General features: G+C 40.6%; 1 protein-coding gene across 2 annotated transcripts; it reads left to right on the forward strand.

Annotated features, from left to right (window-relative positions):
* The first annotated feature begins 657 nt into the window (after window positions 1-657).
* NELFA (negative elongation factor complex member A) lies at window positions 658-26,529 on the forward strand. Of its 2 annotated transcripts, none has more exons than XM_027455670.3 (12): window positions 658-812; window positions 1,450-1,714; window positions 8,683-8,854; window positions 9,978-10,139; window positions 11,070-11,159; window positions 14,697-14,827; window positions 15,004-15,073; window positions 15,859-15,947; window positions 17,009-17,120; window positions 19,399-19,655; window positions 20,669-20,768; window positions 22,276-26,529. In XM_027455670.3, exons 2-12 carry the CDS (start codon window positions 1,463-1,465, stop codon window positions 22,458-22,460), a joined length of 1,620 nt encoding a protein of 539 aa, XP_027311471.1. In that variant the 5' UTR covers window positions 658-812; window positions 1,450-1,462; the 3' UTR covers window positions 22,461-26,529. The 2 variants fall into 2 exon arrangements, with proteins under 2 accessions (XP_027311471.1, XP_027311472.1); XM_027455671.3 differs by lacking the exon at window positions 658-812 and adding an exon at window positions 1,032-1,326.
* Window positions 26,530-26,631: the final 102 nt, after the last annotated feature.

Here is a 26,631-nt window from a genome sequence, read left to right on the forward strand (position 1 = left end):
GTCTAAACTAATACATTAAAGATGTGTTTAAAAAAAAAAAAAAATGAAAAGCATGTTATGTGCACACATTTTCAATGATTGGCCCTGAAAGAAAAAAAAAAAATCTTATTGTACTCATATGTAATTCATTCACATAGCACTTTTTGCTCTAAAACACTTCCACACTGACAAAAATCAGGGTAACATAGACCCTGAGCAGCCAAGACCAAGAGCTGCAATGAGAACAAAGTAACCTATTCTGTAACAGCATTGAGGAAATATAAAAGAGCCCCAGCAACAACTGCTCTGCTTTCCTAGAGAAGTCAGGTTGTAAACAGCCTCCTTTAGAGGAAGAAAGTTGCAAAGAAAACATTTTCATTCACAAGCTTAAAACGGAGAAAAGTGAATTTGCTGTGCACTTCTACAGCTCCTTTGCTTTATCTTCAGCTAGAAAGACACTAAAATGAACCGTTTATGCCACACTCAAATAACTCTTAAGTCTTCTGGGATTTAGGCAATTGATTAATTTTTCATATTTAAATAACAATGAGCTGAACCACAAGGGAATATGAACGTACGCCTAATAACCCCCAATGTGAGTAGCTACCGCTAGTCTATCAGGCGGAGGCAACCTCCTACATCCCAGCACTAAAATCTCCGGGGAAAACGATGAAAAAGGCACTCAGCTCCACTTCTGTCAAATGACAGCCTTACAGGGAAGTTTCATCATCCAGCAACCACACTGGCACGCTGTGCTAGCCGGCTGAGGTAAAAAGAAAGCCAAAGCGGCTGACAGAAGGAGGGGAGCGATGAGGAAGCCAGAAATGAGGGAGGTGGGTGCGCTTTGAGATGTTATTAATCTTTAATTAGACATTAATAGGAGACGCGGGGTGCCGGGTTGGGGACATGGGGTGTGTTTTCAGTAGGGGCAAAGCAGAAGCAGGGCTGATGTAGGCCTTTTGTGAGGCGGGAGGGAGGACATGAGGGAAGGAGACGTGGTGCCACCTCCGCCTCCCCTCGCTGAGCCGGGGGGGCCGGCCCGGCCCAGCCCAGCCCCAGGGAGCGAAGGGCGGGCTCGCAGCGGGGCCCTCAGCCCTTCTCCCTCCGAGAGAAGGACACCGAGCCGCTGAGGGGCCGGCCTCTGCCTCGGAGCGAGCCGCGGGGATCGGGCACCCCGCTCCCGGCTGCCGGAGCCGCTGAGGAAAACCGCGAGGCGCAACCAGCCGGGGCCGCCCGGCGCCATCTTGCATTACGGCAGCCATGCCCGTGGCGGGCGCCATTTTGCACCTGAGAGCGAGCCGCGAGCAGCCGCGCTCCGTTCCCCCGCATTGGGCGCCGCCATTTTAGGTTACGGCAGCCCCTCCGCCTATCCCTAGAGCCCGGCCTCGCAGGGCGCCGCCATTTTGGGTTACGAACGCGGCTGCGACCCGCAGGGGTCCTCACCCCCCTGTTCCCTCCCCCTCCCTTTAGGTGTCCCCGTAAGATGCCGGTGGAGAACCCCCTCTTTTTTCGGCCCGCTCCCAAGATGGCGTCGATGCGGGAGAGCGACACCGGCCTGTGGCTGCACAACAAGCTGGGCTCCACGGACGAGCTGTGGGCGCCGCCGAGCATCGCCTCGCTCCTCACGGCCTCCGTCATCGACAACATCCGCCTCTGCTTCCACGGCCTCTCCTCGGCCGTCAAGCTCAAGCTGCTGCTGGGGATGCTGCACCTGCCCCGCCGGGCGGTGGATGAGGTGAGAGCCCCGGGGGGGGCGTGAGGGGAGATAAAGGGGAGGGGGGGGCGGCTGTGCCTCTACTGCCTCCCCCCTACGCGTCTTTTTCTTCATAAATTTGCGTTAAATGCCTCCTCGAGGGTAGGTGGCTGGGGAGGGGAGCGCGGGGGGCTCTCCCCGATGTCTTTCTGTGGAAAAAAGAGGGGGAAAAGGAGGCCTCAGTGAGGCCTGCAGGGCAGGGGGCTGTGGGGTGAGGAGAAGCGCTCGGGTTTCCCTTGAACAGGGCGAGAGCGCTCCTCAGGCGTCGCTGCCCCCCTGCCCCGCAGCCCTGGGCTCCTGGAAGCGATTTTCTGCCCAAAATCTCTCTCTCACCCCCACACAGGCTGTGTTTTGGGGCAGTTTGTATGCTTCTGGCGCTGCTTTAGAGGAGAGGGCTTTTCTGAGCCCGTTCCAGGATGAGGGGAAGGAGCAGCGGCGTGCGTTAAGCTTCCTGAACGCCTTCCTTAGCGCTGGCAGCTGTGTAGGTGTCCTGAGCTAAACATCTGGGGTTTAGGAAGGACAGCAGCAAGTGCTGAAACTTTGGGGATGGGAGATTTAGGGTCTGTGATGAGCAGTGTTTTTTTCACCACCTTCTTGCACTCACATCATAGTTGAGGGGAGCACTGCCGTTTTTGCTTTTTTACCTTCCTGAGAACAGCTGGTGCTTTTCCTTTGCTCTCCTACCCTGGCTAATAAGCTGGCTGGCTGAAGCCAGAGCTGGCACTGTAGGTCCAGGAGATCTCTTATACGCTTGGCCCTGGACCATACTTCATCTGCACCTGGCTTGTTCCTACCAGCAGGCAGCTGCTGGTGTTTGGGGCAATAGCTGAGGAGCGGCTGAGGAAGCTTAAGGTGAATCAGTCAGGTTTAAGGAATTCCTATCCTACTTGTGCCATCTGTAGTACAGTTTCCCATAACAATTACGGAGACGGTGCACTGTTAATCTGCATCTCAGCTCTGCTTGCACCAGTCTCTTGTGTGGGACACAGCTGCTTAGACTTTACATATATGTGTACTAGACAGGGTGTGGGGAGACTATGTAATTCTGCTTATTGCATTTGGTGTACTTCTAAGCTGCAGATGCACAGACACGAAGTGTAAGCAGTAGTTTGTGGCAAGACAGACCCCTACATGCGCTGTATGTTTGTGTGGATCTTTGTAGTTATGTGTAAATGCTGTCACTAAAAAAAAAAAAAAAAAAAAGAAACACTGAGCAAAAAAGTTGTGTTTTTTTTTTTTTTTTTTTTAATATGATATTTATGCTCAGTGCCTGTCCAGAGCACAAGCTGTTTTACTTGTACGTGACAGATGCAGTGGTGTTTTGGACAAACAAAATAACCCAGGGTAGGAAGAGAGGGATAGGGAACTCCATAGGCTCACATGAACTGTTGGGTGTGCAAGATTCTTATGAAGTAGTGTGAAAATCCAAGGAGCTTGGAAAAAATAGGTATTGCAGTGTGCAGAAAAAAAGCCAACAAATCAGTGGTGGTTTTTAGGCCTAAGAGAAAGGTCCCTATGCTTTGTAAAATTCCTTCATAAATAAGTCAAATGACAGCTCTCTGAGGGAGCAACACTGAAGCAAACTAAAATAATTTCTTGAAGTGCCCTGTGTGTTCACTGGATACATAAAAACTGTCTTTAAATTGATTAAAATTAAGGACCAGGTAGCCAGCAACTGCACTTGATTTGTGCTTTTGTTAACCATGGAGATGAAGTGTATCTAAATAAGAGCAAGTCGGTTGCTGTTCCTTTTTATAGATAATTACAGTGATTAGTTGTGTTCCAAATATAAAGCTCTTGTTACTGCTGAAACAAAAGATGCTGTGAGATTTTCCACTTCTTTGTTTGTGAAGTCAATCATAAATTTAATCTTTTCATGGTAAACAGAGCATGCTTGATCAAGATGTAATCAAGTCAATCAAGGGATTTACTGTATCTTCAGCCCTTTACAAAGTACCTGTAACGTTTTAATTATTTGGAGGGAACGTGATTCTTTACTGAGAGGAAGAGCTTAAAAAGCCCTCTTTTTAAAAATGAAAAACCAAGGAGGCAGAAACATTTAACATGGTTAGTAGCTCTGCTATTATCATTATAGTCTTCCTTCTATAAATGACTTTAAAAAAAAAAATAATAATTGCTGGTGGAGCCAAGCTGCTGACTGAAGGGGATGTCTTATCAGACACCCGTGTGATGAGTTTGATAACGAGTCTTCATAAATAAAACCTATTTATGTAGCTTACTGTCAGTGTTTGGGCTATTTTAGCTGGCATACCTGTAGCTGGCTGTCTGGAAGTGGAATTCTTCATTTGGAAATCATTCCCATATCTGAAAGTGATTTAACTTGACTATGAAGTTATTTTACTAGTCTCTTTGGGAAGTAATGTGCGTGTTTTCCATACCATGTGCCCAGTCTATAGATCGCGTGTGAGGAGCACTGAGCTGGCATTTGGAAACTTAAAATAGTATTAGAAAATGTTACATCAGCTTTGTAAAGCTTTGAGGATCTTGATAGAGGATGCAGGATATACTTCTGGTCATGGTAAATGATACTTCCCTCTCTAGATAACAGATTGAACTTAGTTCTCCTCAAAACCTTTTTTTGTTCTCTTTATAATAGCGTTTTAACTGGCACAGAATAGCATGGAAACCATTTGGAGGCAGACATCTGAGTAAAAATTGATGTGGTAATCAAGAGAAGTGTGGCATTACTTGGTTTAGAAGGGATTTAATTGGCTGCTTGTCCTTTCTAAATCTCTGTGAAGGCTGCAGTCTAGACAAGCAAATCTTCAATGAGCTTTCAGGAGAGCTCAGACCTTTGCTGAAGTGTTATGTTTCTTCTCAAATGCAATACCCTGCAGTTTGGTACTATATGTTTTCATTCCCTGCTCTAAATATTGTGTATATATTAGTGACTTAATCCTTGTAATACTCCTGTGGGATAAGTAATAAACCTAAATTTTTATCATGCTGTGAACCTCATTACAGCTTGTTTGTTCCCGCTGACTAATAAGGATAATTGGCTCCCATTTTCATTTTAATAGTTAAGTGTGTTTTGTAGGCAGCTATCAAAAACATCCTTTCCTGCTGTAATTCTATGGGCAGAGTTTGTGAACTCCCAAATCTCCCTGCCTCCCAGCTTTTTTCTGCTAAACTGTTTCTAGATGATTATGCTTGTCTGAAATAATGCCTAATGCTCAGCGTAGTGGTGACCAGGGTTTCAGTGGTGATGTTGGCAGCCACTTCTGTTTATTTTGCATATTATATTCCTTTTCGCCCAGTTCACATCCATGACAGCAAGGTTTTTTTGTTTTGCGCCAGGGTTTCATTTATTTGTTCAGGGTTAGACTGATGTTCCAGTCAGGTCTGGAATGAGGAGTGGGTGCTTCTGTGCTCTGTGAAAGCAGCTTGAAAGTAAGGTACTGCCTGCCCTTCTGTGACTGGAGCTGTGCAGAAGAGAGCAAAAAATCTGTTTTTTGCTTGCGTATATGAACCAGGAGTCCCCTATCCACGCAAGTGAGAATTGTGGGGCACTAGTGCAAAGGCATAAGCAGGTGCCTGGCACTCACTTTTCCCTGTTCAGAACAGCCAGGCTGCTACGCAGCTTTCTGGCCCACATTTAAGGTCCATTTTCCTGAGCTGCAATATGTGTTTTAATCTAATATTACTCCTGGCCACTATACACTTTGTCGTCATTAAAATAATACATATACAGGAGTGTGATTTGATCCGTCCTAGTTTTGTAGCACATAAATATTAATGCTGTGCTTCCCATCCAATGCTTTTAGCTTAATGAAAATGCTCTGTAATTGCACAGGTACTTATTAAATATGACCTGTGGCCCCTGAAAGATTAGAGCTTGATAGGCTTTGTTAGCCAGCTGTTGGTGCAGTTGTTTAAAGGCATAGTCCCGTGTTAATTTAGGCCTAATAGCAAGCAAATTAGTGGGAATGCTTTGCAAGAAGCCTTGCTGGAGCTGTGACTTGGCGCATTTCTAGTAATGTTTCCTCTCTTCACCCATTCCCACAGTGCTGTTCCTATGCTCTTCCTGCACAGCCGTTATTAATCTCCCTTTGTCTCTGTTCCTGGGCTTTTTGCATCCTGCCTGATCCTTTCTTGGTATGTTTCTCCTCATGTCCTATGCCAGCAGGCTGAGAAAAATACCTAAGATTGTTGAGTTTTAGATGAGAGAAGCGCCAGAGCATGTTGCATCCGATCTTGACATTCATGCCTAACGAGACAGTGGTGGAGCCTATCAGGCTCTTCCTGACCCAGTGTTACAATCTTACTCGATTACAACTTTGGGATTATGGCTGTGCTGAAAAGTAACAGGGGGAAAAAAAAACATACCTAGGATTCTCTATTGCTAAACTGCATTTCATGCATTCTCAGACAACAAAAGGGTTTTTTTTCTGGCTACCAGTTGAACAGCAAATTGGGAATGTGTATTTAAATTGCAGCTTGGAGGCAAACCTGCAGCAAAGCTCAAATCCAGGCTTGTCAAAAGCAAACCTGTGTTGAGGCAAGGTCTCTGGGTCGCTCACAGTGCACGGTGCAGAGTCCTTCGCTTGCCTGTGCGTGGCAGGGGCTGTTCTGTTACCATCTGCTGCAAGGCTATGTGATAATGTCACTTGTCCAGTGCTAGGTGAACAAATTCTTCCTGGGCTCCTTCCCTGAAGAAACCAAAATCATGCCAAGCATCAGGTTGTGGTGCAGTAAGTGGCCTGAGCTTGGGCTGTCCCGAAGGCAGTGTGGATGTAACTTGCCTGGACAGCAGTGCCATAGGAACGTGTGTCATACAGGATGGAGCTCTGAATTTTGGGGGTGAGAGTGAGTTTGGTGGAGCAGATACGAAGGCTAAATTAGGAGGGTACAGGAGACATGTTTCTTCCAACTATTGTCTGAGTTTTTGATGGAAAAAATGCATCCTATGCATTTATCTGCGTATCTGTGGTGCCCAGATAAAAGCTGGTCAGCAAGTTAGAAATTAATCACAGCTTCAGCAGCTGTCCTTGCCTGGTTTGAATTTTCAGGTGTTTTGTGTAAAGCAGCCCTGAATCCCTAGGGGACAGATATGAGAATACAGGACTTGGGATAGTATTCACACCCATGTTCATCTGCTGCAGGAGAAACAACTTGTGACAGGCAGTGTAGGCTTAGAACAGAGACTGACAAATCTGTGCGGAGTTGGGAGGGATTTTTACATTTACTGAGAAAGAAAAGAGCCATGGAGGACACCCAATGCTAGAGCCTTAGAAGTTGATCCTCTCCCTTGGGCAAGCGTTGGCTAAATTTGCCAGCACGCCGACCAGTGTGAGGCCGTGGTTATGCAGTCACTTAAATCCAAAGCAAATCAATTGTGCTGCTGAAAATGGCAAATGACTGTTGTGGTGTCAACTTTCTGCTCTGCTGTTCTCCCGGTTCTAATGTCTGACTAGTGAGCCACGCCGAGGGCTGATCGAGCTGGAAGTTTTCGGGAGCCACTAGGTTTGCAGCTGGACAAACTGATCTGCGTTTTTTGTGTTAAAAAACAAACTGCCCTCTAAAAGCACATTTTTTTTTTTATATACCTGACTAAAGTGAGAGGGCACTAACATTGACATTTCCCAGTTCCCTTCACCCACACAATGTTTGTCTATCTCTGACTGCTGAGGTTTAGGGAGGGGAATGGAGAGCAAAAATTCAGCTTTCATTTCTTAGGGTTACATGAGTACAGTAAACTTATTAGATCTCCTCATAGGAGAGAAGGCCAGCTTGAGATAAGGGGAAATAAATACAGCATTAAGGTGAAGGCAAACCTTTTGCTTGTCTCCCTCTGTTCAGAAACAGGTAGACGTAATGGGCCACAATCAGCTGTGAATAGTCAAAATTCAAGTATTTCTTTATACTTCATCAGTTCTGTAATGCTGATACCATACACATAGTCCATATAAACACTTCCAGTGACTTTATTCTGATGTTTGTGGCTTGATAGGTAATGCACTACATCTCGATCATCTTAGTTCTGTGAAGCCAATACTTTTAATGCTTAGCTCACATGAGCAGTTTTCTGAAGAAAAACAAGTGTTAGGTCTTTATTTCAGAGTTTTAAGCTGAAATTTAATGAATTAAGCAAATTGAATGAATTAAACCAGCTAATTTAAGAAATAGCAATTCACTCTGTAAAATTCCAACCACAATCACTAGATTTTATTTCATAATGCTAGCATACATGTTGATCAGTAATTCAAAAAATTACCATGACTATATATTTCATTAATTTTTACATTTACCCTTTTTCAAGATAGGTGCTTAAAAGGAAAAATTCCTTATAGAAGCTTAGGGTAAATGGAAAATCCAAACTACTCGTGGCATTAGAGGGCTGGGTGTGCTTCTGTAATAGTTTTTTGTCAGGTATTACAAATGTTATTAGCATGAAACAATTTTTGACCCAAGCTTAACTAAAATTTTGAGGACTTGGCTTACATTTGTGTGATGTGGATACAGCCTGTCTGCTATTTTATTCTGTAGCACAAGAGGGGGTTCATCTGAACTTAGACACCTGTCCTTCTTTGTGTTCTAGTTGAATGTTATTACTGGTAGTAATCTGTGGGTACACTGGGTGTGTAAGTGGGCCGTAGAATGTACAGGGACAATGCTGTAAAGATGTGTCCTGTTTCTAGTGAAAATGTTCTGTGCTGAAGGAAGCTTTGAGCTGCTAAAAGCTCAAAGCACACTTGTTAGATTGACCAAATACAGTATTTACTAAGAAAAATCTTGGTTAATTCTTTGCTTCATTCTGTAATTAATGTATAACTGTGTTGAAGCCGTCTCCCTCTTCCCTTCCCCAGTAGTAAAACATTGTGCATGTTTATACTAGTGTCTTTAAATATATATGTATATAAAATTAACCCAATGACAACCTGTTTAGAACTGCTTCCAATTGGCTGATTTTCTTTTTCTTTTTTTGTTAGATGAAAGGGGCACTGACTGAAATTATCCAGCTCGCTACCTTGGATTCAGACCCCTGGGTCTTAATGGTAGCTGATATTTTAAAATCCTTTCCAGATACTGGCTCCCTTAACCTTGATCTTGAAGAACAGAATCCCAATGTTCAAGATATTTTAGGAGAGCTTAGAGAAAAAGGTAAGTGTCTGTTGTAGAAAGCTACAGAAATACGATACCTTTTTTCAGGAGCAGCCTTTCTCTTCACAGGGAGAGAAGCTACCCTACTGTCTTAACAGTGTTGGTATCGGGACAAGCAGTATGTCTTCTCTCATAACTGCCACAGTTCATGACCTGGCATGATACTGGAACTGTGGCATTTGAGGAATGGTAACCTCTTAAATTATCTCTTCACAAATCATCAGAACTTGCACCGGGTCCCTTGGTGTTTGTGAAGGACGACATACAAGTTAATGTTGTTTCACCAGCGCTGTAAACAGCCTGTATGTGCAGCCAGGTAATACTGAGTTACTGAAGCTGCATAAGCTAAGCTGTTAAACACTGTTCTCATGTATTTTGTGCTAAGGCCGACAACAAAAAAGGTTTCTGCAACACCTTTGTGGGGCAGGTGGGGTGTCTCTGCCCCAAGTTTTCATCTAGCCAACAAATGATAGGTGCTGAGGGAAGGACTGGTCAGAAGGAGCATTAACTTGCTGTCTGACTAGCTGTGGATGGTCCAGTAGCTGGTAATACTGGCCCAGGCACTTGCACAGTTTCTGCTTCAAACAATGTTGTAAATGCTGGTACAAAGCCACTCCTACTTCAGTGGGTTTGATTTAGCAAATCGCCCAGAAAAAGCCCTTAGGCATAAATGATCAGAAATGGGATTGGAGTTATTATTGGAATATCACAATACTGGAATGCCTTGGAGGTGGAAGCATCGTTTTTTCCACTATAAACAAATGATCGTTTGTCTGTTCACATTCTTGGTTTTGACTTCTGTTCAGTAGTTTTCAAAAACTACACAGAAACGAAGAATCTGGGAATTTCATCATTATCTTTTTGCTCTAACAATGGTAGCTCATTTACAATTGCTATAATTTGTCTAGGCAATTAACATGAGAGCACTTATGAATGTAATGTTAAAAAAAAAAAAAACACCTTATTAACTGGCTATATACTGTTTTAATTAGAGCTAAATTACTCTTGGTGTTTAATTGAGTAATCTAAAACTTAAAACACCTGTAGAGTCAAGTAGTAGAATGTTTTGTAATTAGCTATCAGATGTTTATACCCATGTGTACTGTGTTAACTCTTTATGCAGTAAGTGAATGTGAAACATCAGCTATGTTACCGTTGGAATGCCAGTACTTAAACAAAAATGCCTTGACAACACTAGCTGGGCCACTTACTCCCCCAGTGAAACACTTCCAGCTGAAAAGGAAACCTAAAAGTGCCACTCTCCGAGCTGAACTCTTGCAGAAGTGTAAGTAGTGTTACAGCTAGTTTATAACACTGAGTAACAAGTTAAATTGTGAAAGGAAAATTCATTGTTAGCTTTATTCTTCTGTAAAGGTTTATATGACAATATTTTCTGTTACAAGAGCTTTTTCCCCCCCATGCACACACCCTTGATAAACAGGCATGTGTGGGGGAGCAGGTGCAAGTCATTCTAGCCATGATTATATTAAAATGTTACTCTTGATTGAAATGCTCTTCAGACTTAAAAGGGATACAAAAAGCTGTATCTTTTTAAAGCACAGATATATTCAATTATGGGTATATTTAAGTCAGTTGTGAAGACTTGTGAGGGATAGCTTTGGTTAAAGCTCCTGAAATGAAACTGGTATGACAGTTTTATTTTGCCATATGTTTCTGCAACAGGGAGCAAGAGCTGCTCTGCTAATTAATGCTTTCTTTTGCTCAGTATGTTTTTATGGAGGGGTGAAAGCCAACAGGGTTTTCACTAACAAAAGACAATGTATGTATGCATGTAGGTAATGGTAGCTGATCTGAGTGATCTTAGTTTATTTCACCTGCTGCTGTATTGCTGCAGTTTGATTCCTGCTTGCTTGTGGCTTGAGTAGTTGTTGTTTTTTAATAAAAAAAAAAAAAAGCTACAAATCTTGTAGAAAATTTCTTACAACATAATTATTTACATCTTTATTGAATTAATTGTATGTTCTCATTTATTTTCAGCTTAGACCATCTTGTCAGTTGTGCAGTCATATTGACTCTGCATTTTGCCAAATACTGTGTAACTTACATAAATGCCCCATTTAGTTAAAACATGTTTCTTCTTGATATTCCCACCCTTTAATATATTAGTTAATATTTTATGAGAAGCCAAGAATTGTATTTGTCCAGCACAGATTTTGTAGTAACTGAAGTTTTGGGTTTTCTTTTCTTTTTGTAGCAACAGAAACTGCACAACAGCTCAAGAAGACTGCAGGAGTGCCTTTTCATGCCAAAGGCAGGGGACTGGTCAAAAAGATTGATACAACAAGTACGGCTCACTTGTGTCACTTCCCTGAAAGAAAATCTGATAAAATAACGTTTGCTGAAGAGTAAAAATACAAAGTCTATTTTCTACAAAAACTTAACTTACAGAGAAGTAAAACACGTATCTCCTTCCTTTCTTTACAGCTGTTTAATTTTTTAACAAGTTTTCTCAAAAAGAACAAGAGTTGCTATCTAAAAAAAACACCAGAATATCTGTCATGCTTATTTAAAACGTGCAGATAGATCATGCTTATAGACTTCAGTAAGAACTTGATTTGCATCATTCCAGGAATAACTCCTGACTAAGCCATGTTCTTCCAAAAGGGAGCAGAGTGAGTGGATCACAGTGATCTGCTGTGGTGTCTGAAATATTGTGAAGTAGATTGAGACTAGCTTGTATTCATACAATCCCACATAGATAAAGGGAGGGGAAAATACTCTTAACTGTAGAGCATGGAATAACTTGTGATTACTCCCAAGGAGGCTAGCTTAAATGTAACAGATAAGAAAACCGCAGGTAAATCTCAGTCAAACAGATCCAAGCAAGGGCAAGGAACATTCAGTTAAGAGCCAACCAATCATTGTGATATTCTTGTTTTCTGAGTGTTAAGTAACACGGTATTTTAGTGGAACACTGCTTACTGCAGCTAAGCACGCACAATGCCTTCTAATTAACATACATGAAAAAGATGTATAATAATCAATACAAAACTGAAAAAAGAGTTTTAACTGTTCACTAAGTTTTAACTGCCCCATTTTTTTCTATAAGTTTGAGAGCAAGAAGAGGGTTTGAAATTAGTAACACTCTAAATCACTGCACAGCTAGATTTTTTTTTTTGTTTCTGGCCACCAGTATGTTGCTGAGGTATAAAACTTGAATAATTTCTCGGTGTGGCATCTAGAAACAACAAGACACCTTCTTGATGCATTTTAATGTATTCAATTTGAGCATCAAAGTGTTTAGCCACGTTTGTACTTCCTACACAAATGCAAGAAGTGCAGTTGAAATTGGACCTAAAAATTGTCCCAGTGTAGAAACTGACCATTAGTTCTATGACACTTTCTATTCTAACTTTTATTTCAGCCATTTAATATTAAAGTGGTCTTTTGGCCTTTAAAGCCAGGTGGTCTCTAGAAAGAGCAGTTATGGGACCAGCTGGGGTTTCCACTGCTGTAACTTGCTCATATAGGTCAGAGTTGTCCTGGGCTGAAAATGTTTTCAGTAAAATATGTAGAGGGATTCAGGGTATACAGCATCAAACTAAAATTCTGTTTGACCTAAAATGTTGACCAAATTGTAGGGTATGAGGAGATTGTCAGATGGGTCAAAGACCTGACAAATATTTATTTGACTAGTGGATTTTTTTTTAGCAGTTGATTAAAGATTGCTGGTTTTAGCACTTATATGAAGTGTGAGATAGAGGGGTAACTGAAGTTGAGGGGGGAACAGCTTCTTAAGTGTAGAAACTTTTTGCTTACTACTGAGGCAGCAATTTTTCTGCTTGTGGTATAGAGCCAAGTTAGATCCTCCTGGTGTAAACAGCAGCACCAGAATTCTAAACCCTTGTGTAAAGCAGTAATTTACACTTCCATTGGGTTACAAAAGCCTTTAGGTCTGCAGAAGCAATCTAACAGCACCAGCCAAATAGCATCTTACTCTGAGGCAGCATCCAATCTTGTGGTACTTTGAAACTATATATTAGCTTCTCTGAAATCTAAGGTGTTAGGGTTTTTTTTTTTTTTCCTTTGTCTTAAAAGGCAGGGATGGTGGAAATTGGGAGTCTTTGAGGTAAAAAAATAAATAAACAGAATCATAGAATATCCTTCTGGGTTCCTTCCAACTCAGAATTGAATGTAGCTCCTGACTCCAACAAGACCACCCAAAAACACAATTATGTTTGAGAGCATTGTCCAAGTGGTTCTGGATCTCCAGCAGGCTTGGTGCTGTGACTGCTTCCTTGAGGAGCCTGTTCCAGTGCTGCATTTATGCATTTATATTCAGAGGTGCAAAGTGGGAGAACCAAGCATTAACATATGAATGGGACTGATGCCACTTCTAATAAGAGTGGTGATTTGGGACACTCTGGAAGAAGCCAGAGTGGTTACCTTGCAGCTTATTTAACTCCCCAGGTGTGGCTCTCATGACTGTGCTGTCTTGCACAGTAACTGTGCAGCGATTGATGGTCAGCCTCTGTGTTCTGCATTGGAGGGGTGGCACCCTTGATGGGGGAGTATTGGTGTCCCCTTCTGCTACAATGTGCTGCTGGAGTTCTCCTGCCTTCTTAGGTGTAAGGGTAGGCGATTAAGTTCTGTGGTTTATAGAGGTAGGAAGGTTGGTCATCCTGCAAAAACTGGCTTAGGACCAAAACAGCCAGTATTCAACCAAGGCATTGTGAATCTTGTTTTTTTCATGATGTCCTGTATATCTTAACATCTAGAAATGGATCTGATTCTCACAGAATCACCTCCAAGATCACCTAGTCCAACCTCTGGCCTAACACTAACAAGTCTTCTGCTAAACCATATCCCTAAGCTCTACACCTAAATGTCTTTAAAAGACCTCCAGGGATGGTGACTCCACCACTTCCCTGGGCAGCCCATTCCAATGCCTAACAACCCTGTCGGTAAAGAATTTTTTCCAGATATCCAACCTAAACCTCCCATGGCGCAACTTTAGCCCATTTCCCCTCATCCTGTCGCCAGGCACGGTGGAGAATAGACCAACCCCCAACTTGCTACAGCCTCCTTTAATGTACTTACAAAGAGTGTTAAGGTTGCCTCTGAGCCTCCTCTTCTACAGGCTGAACGATCCCAGCTCCCTCAGCTGCTCCTCATAGGACTTGTTCTCCAGACCCCTCACCAGCTTTGTTGCCCTTCTCTGGACACACTTGGGACACCTCCATGTCCCATGTTCTGACCCCTTTAGTGCCAATACAGCCTGTGCTATGTTGAGACTGCTTAGTGAATGTAAATGGTAAGCTCAATGGAAAGAGAGAAGCTTGCAGGAGCACTCATTAGTCAGTTACAGGAACGTTAACCACCTCTGGCCAAAATCTTTGATTAGATACAGTCTTACCAAGTAACTATATCTTAATGGTCAAAGACTGACTTTGGCAATAGTCAGACTCAGAACATCGATGCCTAATACTTTTTTTGTGTGTTTGAATTTTGTTCTTTGTAAATAAGGAAAGTATAAATGTATGTTTGGAAAGTGTATTTTGATAGCAGTGAGCCTATTTGATTTACTTCATTTAGAATGTGAAGAAAAACATTCAAGGCATGTAACTGTAATAAAAATTACTTATTAAGCTTTGGGATTGTGAGCATTAGCCTAGGGAGTGACTCTTACTCCTTGTTTGAAGGGTAAAGCCCAATCTGACCTGTGAAAAACATTTAGCAGAGAGTTCCACATTAGCAGCTTTTGAAGTTAAGGGGGTGGAGGGCTATTAAGAAGGGAAAAAAGTTGAAGAACTCTTTATTATTTTCTATGTAACTAATGAAGCAAGTATTTCAATTGTTGCCTTTTTTGATCTTCCTTAAGCACCACTCAAAGGAATACCAAAACAAGCTCCCTTCAGGAGTACTTCAGCACCTAGTGTATTTAGCCCTTCTGGAAACAGGACTCCCATTCCTCCTTCACGAACACCTCTGCGCAAAGAAAGAGGAGTAAAGGTAGGAGAACTCTTCCTCAGTCACTTGCATTCCACTCAGATCTCCTCCCAGTTTGGAAGTGAGTTTGTAATGCTATTTTAAATCAAGTAGCAGTACGCTAAAGAAAAAAATAAGGATAATGTTTAGATACAAATTGACAAAAACTTAATAACTTACTGTTACTCTGCACTTTTCAGCTTTTAGATATCTCTGAGCTAGATATGGTCGGTGCTGGCCGTGAAGCAAAGAGAAGAAGAAAGACATTAGGTTGGTATAGAACACTGCTAATGTACTTAGAAATCAGATCTAGGTTTATAGTGCTATTTTATTCTTGATTTGTTAAAACTCATTTTTAGGTAAGCTTCCAAGAAAAAAGGGCAATAAAGAGCCTGAATGGAGGAATTCCACTTTTTTTCCCCCCCAGTGCCACTAATCATCATGCAATGTGCCTTGTTAAAAACTTGTGCTTTGAACAACAAAGATTGGTGTGAGACTAGCTTCAGGTCTGAAATTGCGCTCAGATTTTGATATATTTATTTCTACTGGTTGCACAGCCATGGAAAGAAATTCAGAGTAATCTTGGAAAAAATATCTATTTCCAAAATTGTGGACAGGATTTTAAGAATTGAATATCTCATATACTACTCTTACTCAAGTGATAGTGCATTAAGTATCAGGAAGATAGGGTAGCCAATTTTCTTCTCCCCAGAACAACCTTGTATTTGTTTCCAGAAACATCTAAAATCTCAGAATAAAATCATAACTGCAATTAAAAAATATATATATAGTTTTTACTATCATAAAATTAGCTAGTTCAGCCAAATTGCTTAGCTACTCTATCTTGATGTGTGTTTACATTATGGTTCTTTCCACTATTGTTTTTTAAATTGTGTATGAAGTTCGTGTTCATTGCTGTAACCTTTCAGCATGTACCTCTTAAGAATGATTTAGCAGAATCTGAAAAAAATTGGTTTTATATTCTTGTTTAAAACTAAATCTAATTCACTATTTAAGAAAACTTCCTTGAACTGACTTCTGTTTCTATGTAATAGATACAGAAGTTGTGGAAAAGCAAGCCAAAGAAGAAACAGTAGTAGAAAATGCTACTCCAGACTATGCTGCTGGCCTTGTGTCTACACAGGTAAAGAAAAAACATCAAAAAAAAATACCCCAAAACCAAGTAGCAGTGTAAAGATGAGGAAACCATGGTGCACGTTATTCTAAAACACTAATGGTATTTTTCTAAGCTGTTGAAGGATACCTCAATATTAAAAACAAAATATTTACATAATTATTTCAAAATTCTACTCCACTGTCTTCAAAAACGATTTAAAGCAGGATCAAGGTGAAGCTTTTGATTTTTCTTGTTGCTTTTTTAAGTTTGTGGTGGAGTATGGCACTTATAGTAACTGAGGATTGTTGCGTCTTGTTAGAGATCCCAGATTCAGGGAACTTTCCAATACCTGGTGAGGTAGAGTCATGTTGGGAGCACCTGCAAGTTTTACTCTGCTTCCTTTGTGACCCCAGTGGAATGGTGTGCACAGACACAGTGAGGAGTACTTGTCATTGGGCCATGCCTAGGAGGGGTAACTGAATATCTATAGCTAAGTAAGAAAGACTGGTGCAGCTTTACTTTTCTTTAATTGTATCTCAGGACATAGCTTTTGCGAGACTGTGAAAGTGTTTAGATAGTATCCATGCAGTTTTTTCAGATACCTGTTCTCCATGTCCATTACTAAGAAACAGGGCAGAGGAACTGAAGGCAGCTGGAGGTCACTCATTGCTGTGCAGCCTGAACTGTGGTGGCTGCAAGCACTCCCTGGTTTGCAAGTGCAGGCTCCATTGACGGCACTGTTTGGGAGCTGCTGTCCGTAGAGAGTAGTGTCAGTCAGTGCTAAATATTGCTAAGAATCATATTCCATCACAATAGTACCTTTTTCTGGCTCAGCTGTGTTTTTGAAAGCAACTTTGATCTGAATTATGAGAAATAAAAGCTGCTTTTCTTCCTCCTAAGGTAATTCTAATGTACAGAGTTCATATAGGGAGTTAGGGCAAGTATGACATTTGAACCTTAAGAGAGGAGTCCATAATTAAGTTCCCATAATGAATATTCTAGCAGTACTAATTCTGAAGCTGTATTTAAAATGGAAAAGCTGCACATAAGTACCTGCATTATGGCCATAACACTTTTCTGTTTTACAGAAACTTGGCTCATTGAACAATGAGCCAGCACTACCTTCTACAAGTTATTTACCTGCTACTCCCAGTGTGGTGCCATCTTCCTCATATATCCCAAGCTCTGAAACACAGCCAGGTAAAAGATACTTTTTTTTTTTTTTTTTTTTTGCTATTGGAACTTAATACTTCTAACTCTATATAGTTTTACTGTCTAACTTTTCACAAACATACTCTCCCTCAACTCTGACCTTCGTAGTCTAAAAATCCACTGCAGGACCCAGCCTTTAGGTTAAATGACAGGTCTGTACTTAACCAAATAGAGAAAATGCTTGTTCTTTTTATGTCTTAAAATGACTGCTTTGCTTGCTTGACTTAATTTACTGGTTATTTTTTCTTTTCCTATAGTGGGAAATATAATTTTTTCTTTCCCAAAGAAATGCCAGTAATGTACACAAAGATAGAGTATATAGTCAATATAGACACAACCATATGCATGCTATTTGCAAGATGGATAGCTGCTTTCAAGAGTTGCGTGTTCCTCGAAGCAGATATACATGTATGTTTGCTTTCACATAGGCTTTTCCTTTATCCTTCTACTTTGTCTGGTAGCTAATACTTGAGCTCCCTCATACTTGGAGAAGGGCTACGTTTCTTTCAATGTTGGAAAACTGTCAGCAGTTTAAAAAAAAAAAAAGCAAAACTCTTCTACAATACTTTATTTCTCCATCTTGTATTTTTACACACTTTCCTTTACTTTTCCTTCCCTGCTGGATGTAAAGCCTTAAAGGAACGTATCAGTTTGCAGTAACAGATATGCATGACTGGGATTCATTACCCGAGTTTGTAGCTACAGAGAATCGATGTTGCAGTCTAATGCACTATTTTAACAAGTGCTTGTTGATATCTGGTGCTGTAACATTTGCCTTTATGTGAGCTGTGGTGTGTTGGTAACAATAGGAAAAAGTCTATGTAAAAACTGATCATTTAGCTTGGCTCTGAAACAGTTGAGAATCTCTCTGAAGGTCCATGCAAATCTCCCTGGCAGAAAATTGGCATCTCTGGAAGGAGCGCAGCCAAAAGCGCATCAGTGTTGTCAGCAGTTAGTATTATTTTCCAGAGCGTTGGCAATGTATTCGACAGCAGAAGAAGCCTAGTTTAAAATTCTTTGTTCCTTGTTGTTTTTTTTTTCTAACTTTTATTTTCTTCTGGAGCGTGGGGTATCTAGCTTTCCATATGGGCATGGAATATGAAACTCTTTTCTTAATGAGATACACAAGATCCTTGGAGTTGGTTTCATGTGATCTGAGGTTGCATAATTGACATATGTTACTTTATGCAAGTCAATTATTGTGACATGAGAGGAAGCCTATAATAAAACTTAAGAGATTAGTACAAAACTAGTAGGCAGCTAATTGTTACAATGTTTGTACAAGTACCCAGTGTCCTGTTCCACTTCTTACTGGGTAAGAGCTATATTTCTAAGACAGATGCTATATCTGTGCCTAGATGAATAAATGGTAGACCCCTCAAAAATATCTAAAATTCGATCTGAGTTATCAGCTGAGCTGTGATCTGTATTTGCATTTTAGTCTGTTGTGAATGTGGTAAAAATTGGTTAGCTTAAACCTCGTGAGAGTCATGGAAAGTACTAAAGTAGCTGTGTCTCTGTCAGAAAGCTGCAAAAAAAAAAAATTGTCCAGAGCATGCGCTGGGTATCAGCTACCTGCTGGACAATGCAGTAACCTGTGAAATCACAGTGACTTGATCGTATAACTTACCTTCAGCTGCAGTCAGGTTTGGAATAGTAACTCCCCTGGATGGTTAAGTACAGGTGAATAAATGAACTTTGAGGAAAAAAATCAGAATTAGGACTCCTCAATATTGAGGGGCTTGGGCCTTCTTAGCAGTTAGTGTTTAAATGAATTATTTTGGAGACTGCATTTAATTCTCTGATCAGTTGAAGTATTTATGTATTTTCAGTATTTGTTACTGGCTGAGACTTAATTACCACTTTCTTTGGAAGCTACATTAGGTTAAAAAAAAATAAATCTGTCTTTGGCTTTTACATAACAGTACAGCAATAATCTTGCTAGTGTCAGCATACAGTTGTTGTAGCAATATAAGTTAAAAGTAGATCAGTTTAATAACTGATATCCATTAAACACAAATGTTGGTACTATAGAGAGTAATTCATATTGGAAAGCTACTCACTGTTGTCTAATTATTGAAGACAAATGAGTGGAGGGAACATCAGCTCTTGAGTTTTTCGGATGGGTATTAGGCAGCATATTGAGTCATGGTGCTAAAATGAAAAAATGGGAATTTTTAGATCTCTTTATAAAGTCCACTGCTGTTGCTGATACCTGTTTGTGGATTATAACTTTTTTTGTTGTTGTCCTGATTGTTCTTCACAGCTGGCTCTGCACGAGAGGCCTTGCAGACTAATAGGCAGACCGAAGAGCCTGCAGCTCCAAATGCTACCACAACTCTTCCTGCGCAATTCAAACAAAGAACACCCATGTACAATAGTAACTCTAATCCTCCTGCAACTACACCTACCTCACCCCTAACACCTACCACACCTCCTGCCATTTCCCCTGCAGCACAAGCACCACAAGTGGCCCCTCAAACTCAGCAACAGCCACCACCGAAAAAAAGCCTCTCTCTTACAGTAAGTAAAAAACAAAAGCCATTCTTAACTGCTGCTTTGGATGTAGATCAGAATATGCAAATTGTTATTGTTGGTCTTACGGGATATGTTGACAATTCATGGCCTTAGGTTCATGAAGTGATTGAAGCTGCTTATCTGCAACCAAAGATAATGAAAATATTTTTGTGGCTTCATTAACATGTTAATCACAGCTTTAGTTGTGCAGCGTCAATGTTACAGATGCCTTTATTTACAGCTGCTTATTATATGACACAATATTTTGTTCCTTTTTACAAAGAATTTTGGGAGAAAGGCATATTTCCAGCAGAGCTGTTGCATGGCCACTAGTATATGTTAAGCTGCTAAAAGGGATCATGTTGCAGTGGTAGGAGAGAAGGTCCCAGCAGAATAAAGGCAAAAGCCTTGATTTATTTTCCCACCCCCCCACTGCACATCTTCTGAAGCCTGAGAGCGAGAAGGAAACTAAACAGCAATTACTTATGTGCTGCAGCTTCTTATTGCTGGTATGTTTGTATATTATGAGTGTGCTTCAAGTTAAGCAGGTAATCAATTTAAGATGCAACTGCTTTGAAGCTTTCACTGAGCGTGCCTTTAAGCCTAGCTTGCAGGACCTGCACTTCAAGAAGCTGCGTGACTTTTTTAAAGTAAAGCAGAGCTACTGAAAAAATTCTTTGAAATTACAGCAAGGCTGTTTGGACTGTAGAAGAAACATTAAAAAAAATAACCTGAGGTCATAATACAGAATGGATAGTGTAAACATCAAGACTCTTAACACTTGTTTCTGTAACTATTTAAAGAATCTTCTTTTCTCAGTTTGTTTCAGAATTCAGTTGCAGCTGCAAGTGCTAGGAGTAAGCATTAAAGAGGGCAAGGTTTGAGGTTAAGGATTTTGTCTATTTTATGCCTACGTACAAATATTTACCTTATTCTTTTTCTTGTCTCTTTGCCAAAAAGGTACTGTATTAATACAGTGTTTTCCCCACTGGAATTCATATTTATTGTATCTGTTACAGAGGGAGCAAATGTATGCTGCACAGGAAATGTTCAAGACTGCAAACAAAGTTACAAGGCCAGAGAAGGCTCTTATACTTGGATTCATGGCAGGATCCAGAGGCATGTATTGAGACTAAATTGCTTTGCTTTTTAATACTCCAATCTGAAATAGAGCGTAGCATTTCTGAATGTACATATGTGAGTGCAAGAGTCTTGCTTTAGCACACTGTGTATGTGCTAGACACTGTTTCACTCTGAACTGTATTTTTAAGTTCTGGCTACCTGGAAACAGGTCTCTGGGCCTTTGGTCCAATAAGAATTGAACTGTCCCAGCAGCCCCTAAACACAGAACATAGAACAGAACACATGCAGTATCAGTGCTCAGGAGTTGAGGAAAAATAAGCCAGCCAGTCAGAACAATGAACAGACTGTGTCCTAGTCTTCTGTCTAGAAGACTGGTGGATGAACCTTCTTTTGTGGCAACTCAAGGTAACAGTTGCCTTGTAAGAACCTCTTCGTGAGCTCCAGAGTGTTAGAAATGTAGCAGCTGTTGTCTCAGGCACTCTGAGTAGCTACAGGTGCTATGAATCGCGGATCAGCTGTCTTGTACTATACTGGCCTTGATACACGAAGGCTGTTTTACCCAGCAGACTACTAACTGTAAGATGAGAACGGGTGTAAGAATCCTTAAGTGAACTCTCATCTGCACTAGCTCTGGTTTCTAATCTGGTATTTGATGCATCTTATCACTAGAGTGCTGGAGCCTAAATGTGGCTTGTGCATTTGGATTAATGTAGTTATTAATGTGTTATTCAAGATGGCCAGGATAGAGTTACTGTGGTAATCACTGGGCTTAAAGAAAGTTTTATATATCCTGCATTCATGAGGGTGCTCTTAGTGCTAGATGCTGCTTCAGAATGCAGTGGCAGGATGTACTTTAATACATGCAGTGATCTTTTTGTAATGCAAGGTAGAATATTACTTTTGAAAGTGTGCACCTGTTACCTGTTTATGTGAAATACGTAAGTATATAATAATATGAGTTCCTACAGTAGTGGTGTCAACACCTTTTGAAATTTGAATAAATATCTGTCAAGTGTGATATTCTTGAGTTCCCGAGTGCCAGTTCCCAATAGCTTGACATTTACCATTCAATACTCGTGCTGAAATGGAAAATCTTATGAGTGAGTGATTTCAGTGAAGTTATTTGGGCCTCCACAACTGCTGAAAACTGATGAGCTTTTTAGCTGTGAAATGTATCCCAAAGAGAACAACTTCGGTAGTTCAGGTTTACCAAATCCTATCTAAACATAAGCTTCCCTTATAGTTCTTAAGGCAGACAGACATGATATTGGCATGCTTCTGACCCCCTTTTGCTGTTTTCTAGTTTGTTCTTCTAGTTACTTTAGCCTTGGTTGTTCATCTTCTGAGGTTTGTTTTTGTTGTACTTAAAATACAGTCTGTGATGTATGCAATGTAAAAAGTCTGTGTGGCTACATACCGTAGTGTCATTACTTGCTATTAGGTTTGGGTTTGGATTTTTCTGGCATGAGACTTTAAATCTCCATCAGGTGCTCTTTTTCATGTTGCTGCAATGTATAACTTGTTTCTATTCTTGTTTTCACAGAGAATCCTTGCCAAGAGCAAGGTGACATCATTCAAATCAAACTCAGTGAGCATACAGAAGATTTACCAAAGGCAGATGGCACTGGCAGCACCACTATGTTGGTTGATACAGTCTTTGAAATGAACTATGCTACTGGTGAATGGACCAGATTCAAGAAGTACAAACCTATAACTAATGTTTCCTAAGAGATGCAGCAGCAGCAGACTGGACCAAATCAAGCTTAGAGTCAACCAGCTCATAAAGTATGTTAACTGTACAAAATGGCATTCATGTGTACATTTCTTATTACCCTCCAGCATAGAAGTTGTGGCTCTTTGACCTAACTGGGCTCAGTGAATGCAGAAGAAGATGATGTCAAACTTTTTTTTTTTTTTTTAATACGGTAAAAGGAAAGGTGATCTTAGGGGGCAAGTGGTTGGTGGCTTTTTGTTTCGTTTTCCTACAGTTTGAGATGCTGGAGGAGGAGATCACAGCTGAAAGATGACAGGTGGGAGCAGTTTACTTCTGAGTACCACAAGAGAAGACTACTGCACAGTCATTCACAGTTTACCATTTAAATGAGGGCACAGATCTTTATTGTGAAAAAGTATTTTCTCTGGCTACGTGGGTTCCATTGTAAGAACGGACGCTTAAAGCACCACAGGTTAATGCTTGGTTGTTTTGTAATTCGGCTGCAGTATAACTAAATATTGCGAATGTCTAGTGGCTGATGGTACCCACTGTCTGTTTAGCCTCTTTATGCTTGGGTCATAGGATGGGATTGAGCAGCTTTAACTTGCTATATTGTCAGTGTCCATGCCCAGCATGATTTAATCTATATTTGGCATTATTTGAGATCCAGAGAAACTGAGTATCACAACTTTTCTGGGGAAAAAAAAATAGCAAAACTAGGCAGAAAAATGAAAAGTAGCCGTGGGTTGTTACTGTGTGGGAGTGATAGCTCTTTGCCATGGAAGTCTGAGGGTAGAAGTTGGTCTGTGGCTCTTGCATGGCAAGCCCTCTGAACAGCCTGGGAGCAAACAAAACTAGTACATCTCAAGACTGATTGCAGCTGCTTTTTTAAATGCCCCTTCAAGTGATTGACATGAATAAGATGGTTAGCAAAACAAAACTTGTCTTGAGGCAGTGTTAATTAATGTATGTTTGTTTGGTTAAGCAGTCATAAGTTGCTTGATTACCAAGCCCTGATCCAAAAAGCTTTGAATGAGTATAGCTGTGGTTCTTACCAGTGCAGTTATCACTATAATCACTAATGTGGCTACAAATATACTGGCGTATAAATGTGCCTTATACTTGTCCCCTCCTAGTAGAAGCACATTTTTATCTTTGACTGTTTTCACACCACTGGTTTAACCTGACTTTGTGTAATTATAGCTTGCATTTATTGAGAGGGTTTGTGTACATAGTTCAAGGTTCATTGTTTGGAGACTTGTTTTCATTCTTTGATGGAGACTTGGATTAAATGCCTCGTTTCTCAGTACTTGTATGTGGAGCTGTGCTTAGTTGGGAATGGTGCTTAGAAGGAAAACATACAACAAGTAGCCTAACGGCTTTCTAATGCTGAGGGGGTACCTTGGGCTGACTTAGAGGTTTCTGTTAAAGTGGAACTCTTAGGACAAAATGAGGCTTTTCTCTTTTCTGAAAAGAAAGCAGACCAAATCCCATAAGTACTTGTATACTAACAAAGATGTTTAGGTGATTGTTTAGAATATTTTATATTGGGGAATTTTTATTGCATTCTTATTTTTAGTTTTTCAACCTGTTATCCAACTGAATGTGGAAAGCATAAGTAACAAGAGAATCTGTATTCTACGGCGTTTTAAGATGTGACCAAAATTATAGATTTCTTAACTATATTTGAGCAAATACACAAAATGTTCTAGCTCCTGTAGTGTGCAAGTTATTTGATGGTACCTGCTACCATTATGGAGTGTTGTGCATGTTTTAGGGTGAAAGTTAGGTTCCACATATAACTGTCACAAGGGGGGCTCTCCACATTATTAGCCCGTTTCAGAAGCAGTGTAGGTTGTGATTCTGATTGTGTTTTTTTCTTTAAGCAGCTAGAAACCAGCCTGACAGGTGCGGATGAGTAGTGGGTTTTAGTTTTTAGGATGAGTTCAGTATAAATGCGTTTTCATGGCTATAACTTATTTCGTTATGTTACACAGTAAGGGCTAAGAATAGAATATAAAAAGATTCATCTTTTAAAAGAAGGTTTCAAGGAAAGTGACATTCCTTTTCTTGTCTGCATTCAGATTTTTAAAGTTTTTTTTGTGATGACCAGTTTTCTGTAAAGTAAATATGTATGATACTTCTGTCTTAACTGTTCCTGCTTGCTAGAGAAGCTGCAAGTACCAAATACAATTTAAAAAAAAAAAAAAAAAGACTTTTAGAAAATTGGCTGGCTTGAGGGGCATGTACTGTTGTTATAAATTGCTGTTTCAAGACTCTTTGCAGTTTGGTAGTGACAAAGTGCTGCTGTGTGATGACTCCTTTGGCTTACTTGAGATTAACGGAGGTACCTCACTAAACTTTCAGTCCGCACAAGTCTGCGTTTCAGACCTGTGGCGTTGGGATGGGGAGAGCTGTCCCTCTCCTCTTCAAGAAGTCCTTCTAGGATGCACTTGAGTCATCCAAGTGCGGTAGTGCGTTGGAAGCCTACCATGCTGCTGCCTAATCTTTGCTGCATAACAAAGTTGGTCTCCAGGCCTGTTTGTTTGAAGTCAGTCACGCAATAAATGGGAATTTTAAGTAGAAACACAGTATTTTTAATTCTGTTAGGTCATTAGGATGAAGATGACACTGCAAAATAACTTATTTTTTAAAGTGACTTTATGACCTTCAACACCATAGCATTATTTCAACTTTGATCTGTGAATCTAGAAAGGTTTTTTTAAATGCATAAAGAAAGGGAAGCTTTTGCAACGTTCTTAAAATGATACGGTAAGAAGTAACTACATGGAGCTCTTCGGTTCAGAGAATGAAATCATTGAACCCGTGGCCTGAAAGTAGCGTGCCAGACAACTCAGAAAGGGCAACATCAACACTTAAATTCCAGTATAATGGAGTTGTTGCATACAAAACAAAATGTGGCCCTGGAACTTGATATTTTTTGTCTTAAATATTCAGTCATTTAATTGTTAGCTGGGTTCTGTACAGCGAAGCTCAATGTGTGCTGCAAGACTAAATAAAAACATCTGTTGCCTCTAGAATGATTTGCTGATGTACCAACGAGTTGGCCAGAGAAGTAGTTCAGAGTCTTCTTAGAGCTGTTTGTGTCCTTTCCCTCATCCCAAGCATGAAGCTTTAGGAAATAGGAAGCCCAACCTTTAAGTGTTGCTGGACCGCAGCAAGGCAGGATGTCTCAGCTTCTCTTGTCCTTGCTTGTAAAGAAGCACCTACCTGTCTGATGTGCAAGTCAGGGCACAATGAGTGGAAATATGGCTTATAGCAATGGAAGTGGCTTGTGTTTATTTCCTGTCCAAATTTTTAGTTCTTAAAGGGGGGTGGGGGGAAAGAACACGTCTGCATACACAGGCTTCTTTAAGAACTTGCCCTACAGCGAAGTCCGGGTTTCTTTAGGCTCCATTTTTCTTTTATGAGTGCCATGAGGACCAGAAAGAGTGAAATTGTTTTAATGAAGGTGAGCCCAAGGAGGATGCTGAGCAAGAGTCCTGATTACAGATTCCTTCTTCCTTCTAGACAGAACACTTTTCCTGCTCTAGTTCTCTGTAGTTATCTCCATACAAAGCTGTCCAGACTTAGTATGGTTAACACTCTAGTGTTGGGCCAGTATTCTGTGGGTTAACTTGTTTCCTCACTGGTAGCTTTGCCACTTAACCTTTCAGTTAAATACCATAGGATACTGGATGCAATGGAGAGGAGCCTCTGGTAGTTGCTTGACACCTTTGTGTGAAATTGTAATTTGACTAAGTCATGTCAAAGTGCAGATTGCTTGTCTAGTTGCAAGGAGTGTGAGACTTTGACATTATACAATTGAAGAGTGAATCATATTTTCATAGTATGATCTGACTGGAAAAAAAAAAAAGACTAAAAAATGTTGAGCCAGAGCCCTCTGGGAATCTGGTGCCTTTAACGAGAAATGTCATTTTGTGAATTGTTACATCTATCGCATAGCCCGTATGTTTTCTATTGTTTTTTTGTACAGTTGTAAATTCAAAATATTCTGTCTTTGGGTACGTATTTTCAGTGTAATACAGTATGTATAATAAAAATTTAGATTTTCTAAGGAAATGGACTGATTACTCTTTTAATTAACTTCTGCTTATTATGCTGACAGTTGAGCTAATGAGTGCCACTAGCCTGAGACCAAATAAATGACATGATGATGATGTG

Source organism: Anas platyrhynchos, chromosome 4, assembly GCF_047663525.1.
Source record: "Anas platyrhynchos isolate ZD024472 breed Pekin duck chromosome 4, IASCAAS_PekinDuck_T2T, whole genome shotgun sequence".
Classification (NCBI taxonomy): domain Eukaryota; kingdom Metazoa; phylum Chordata; class Aves; order Anseriformes; family Anatidae; genus Anas; species Anas platyrhynchos.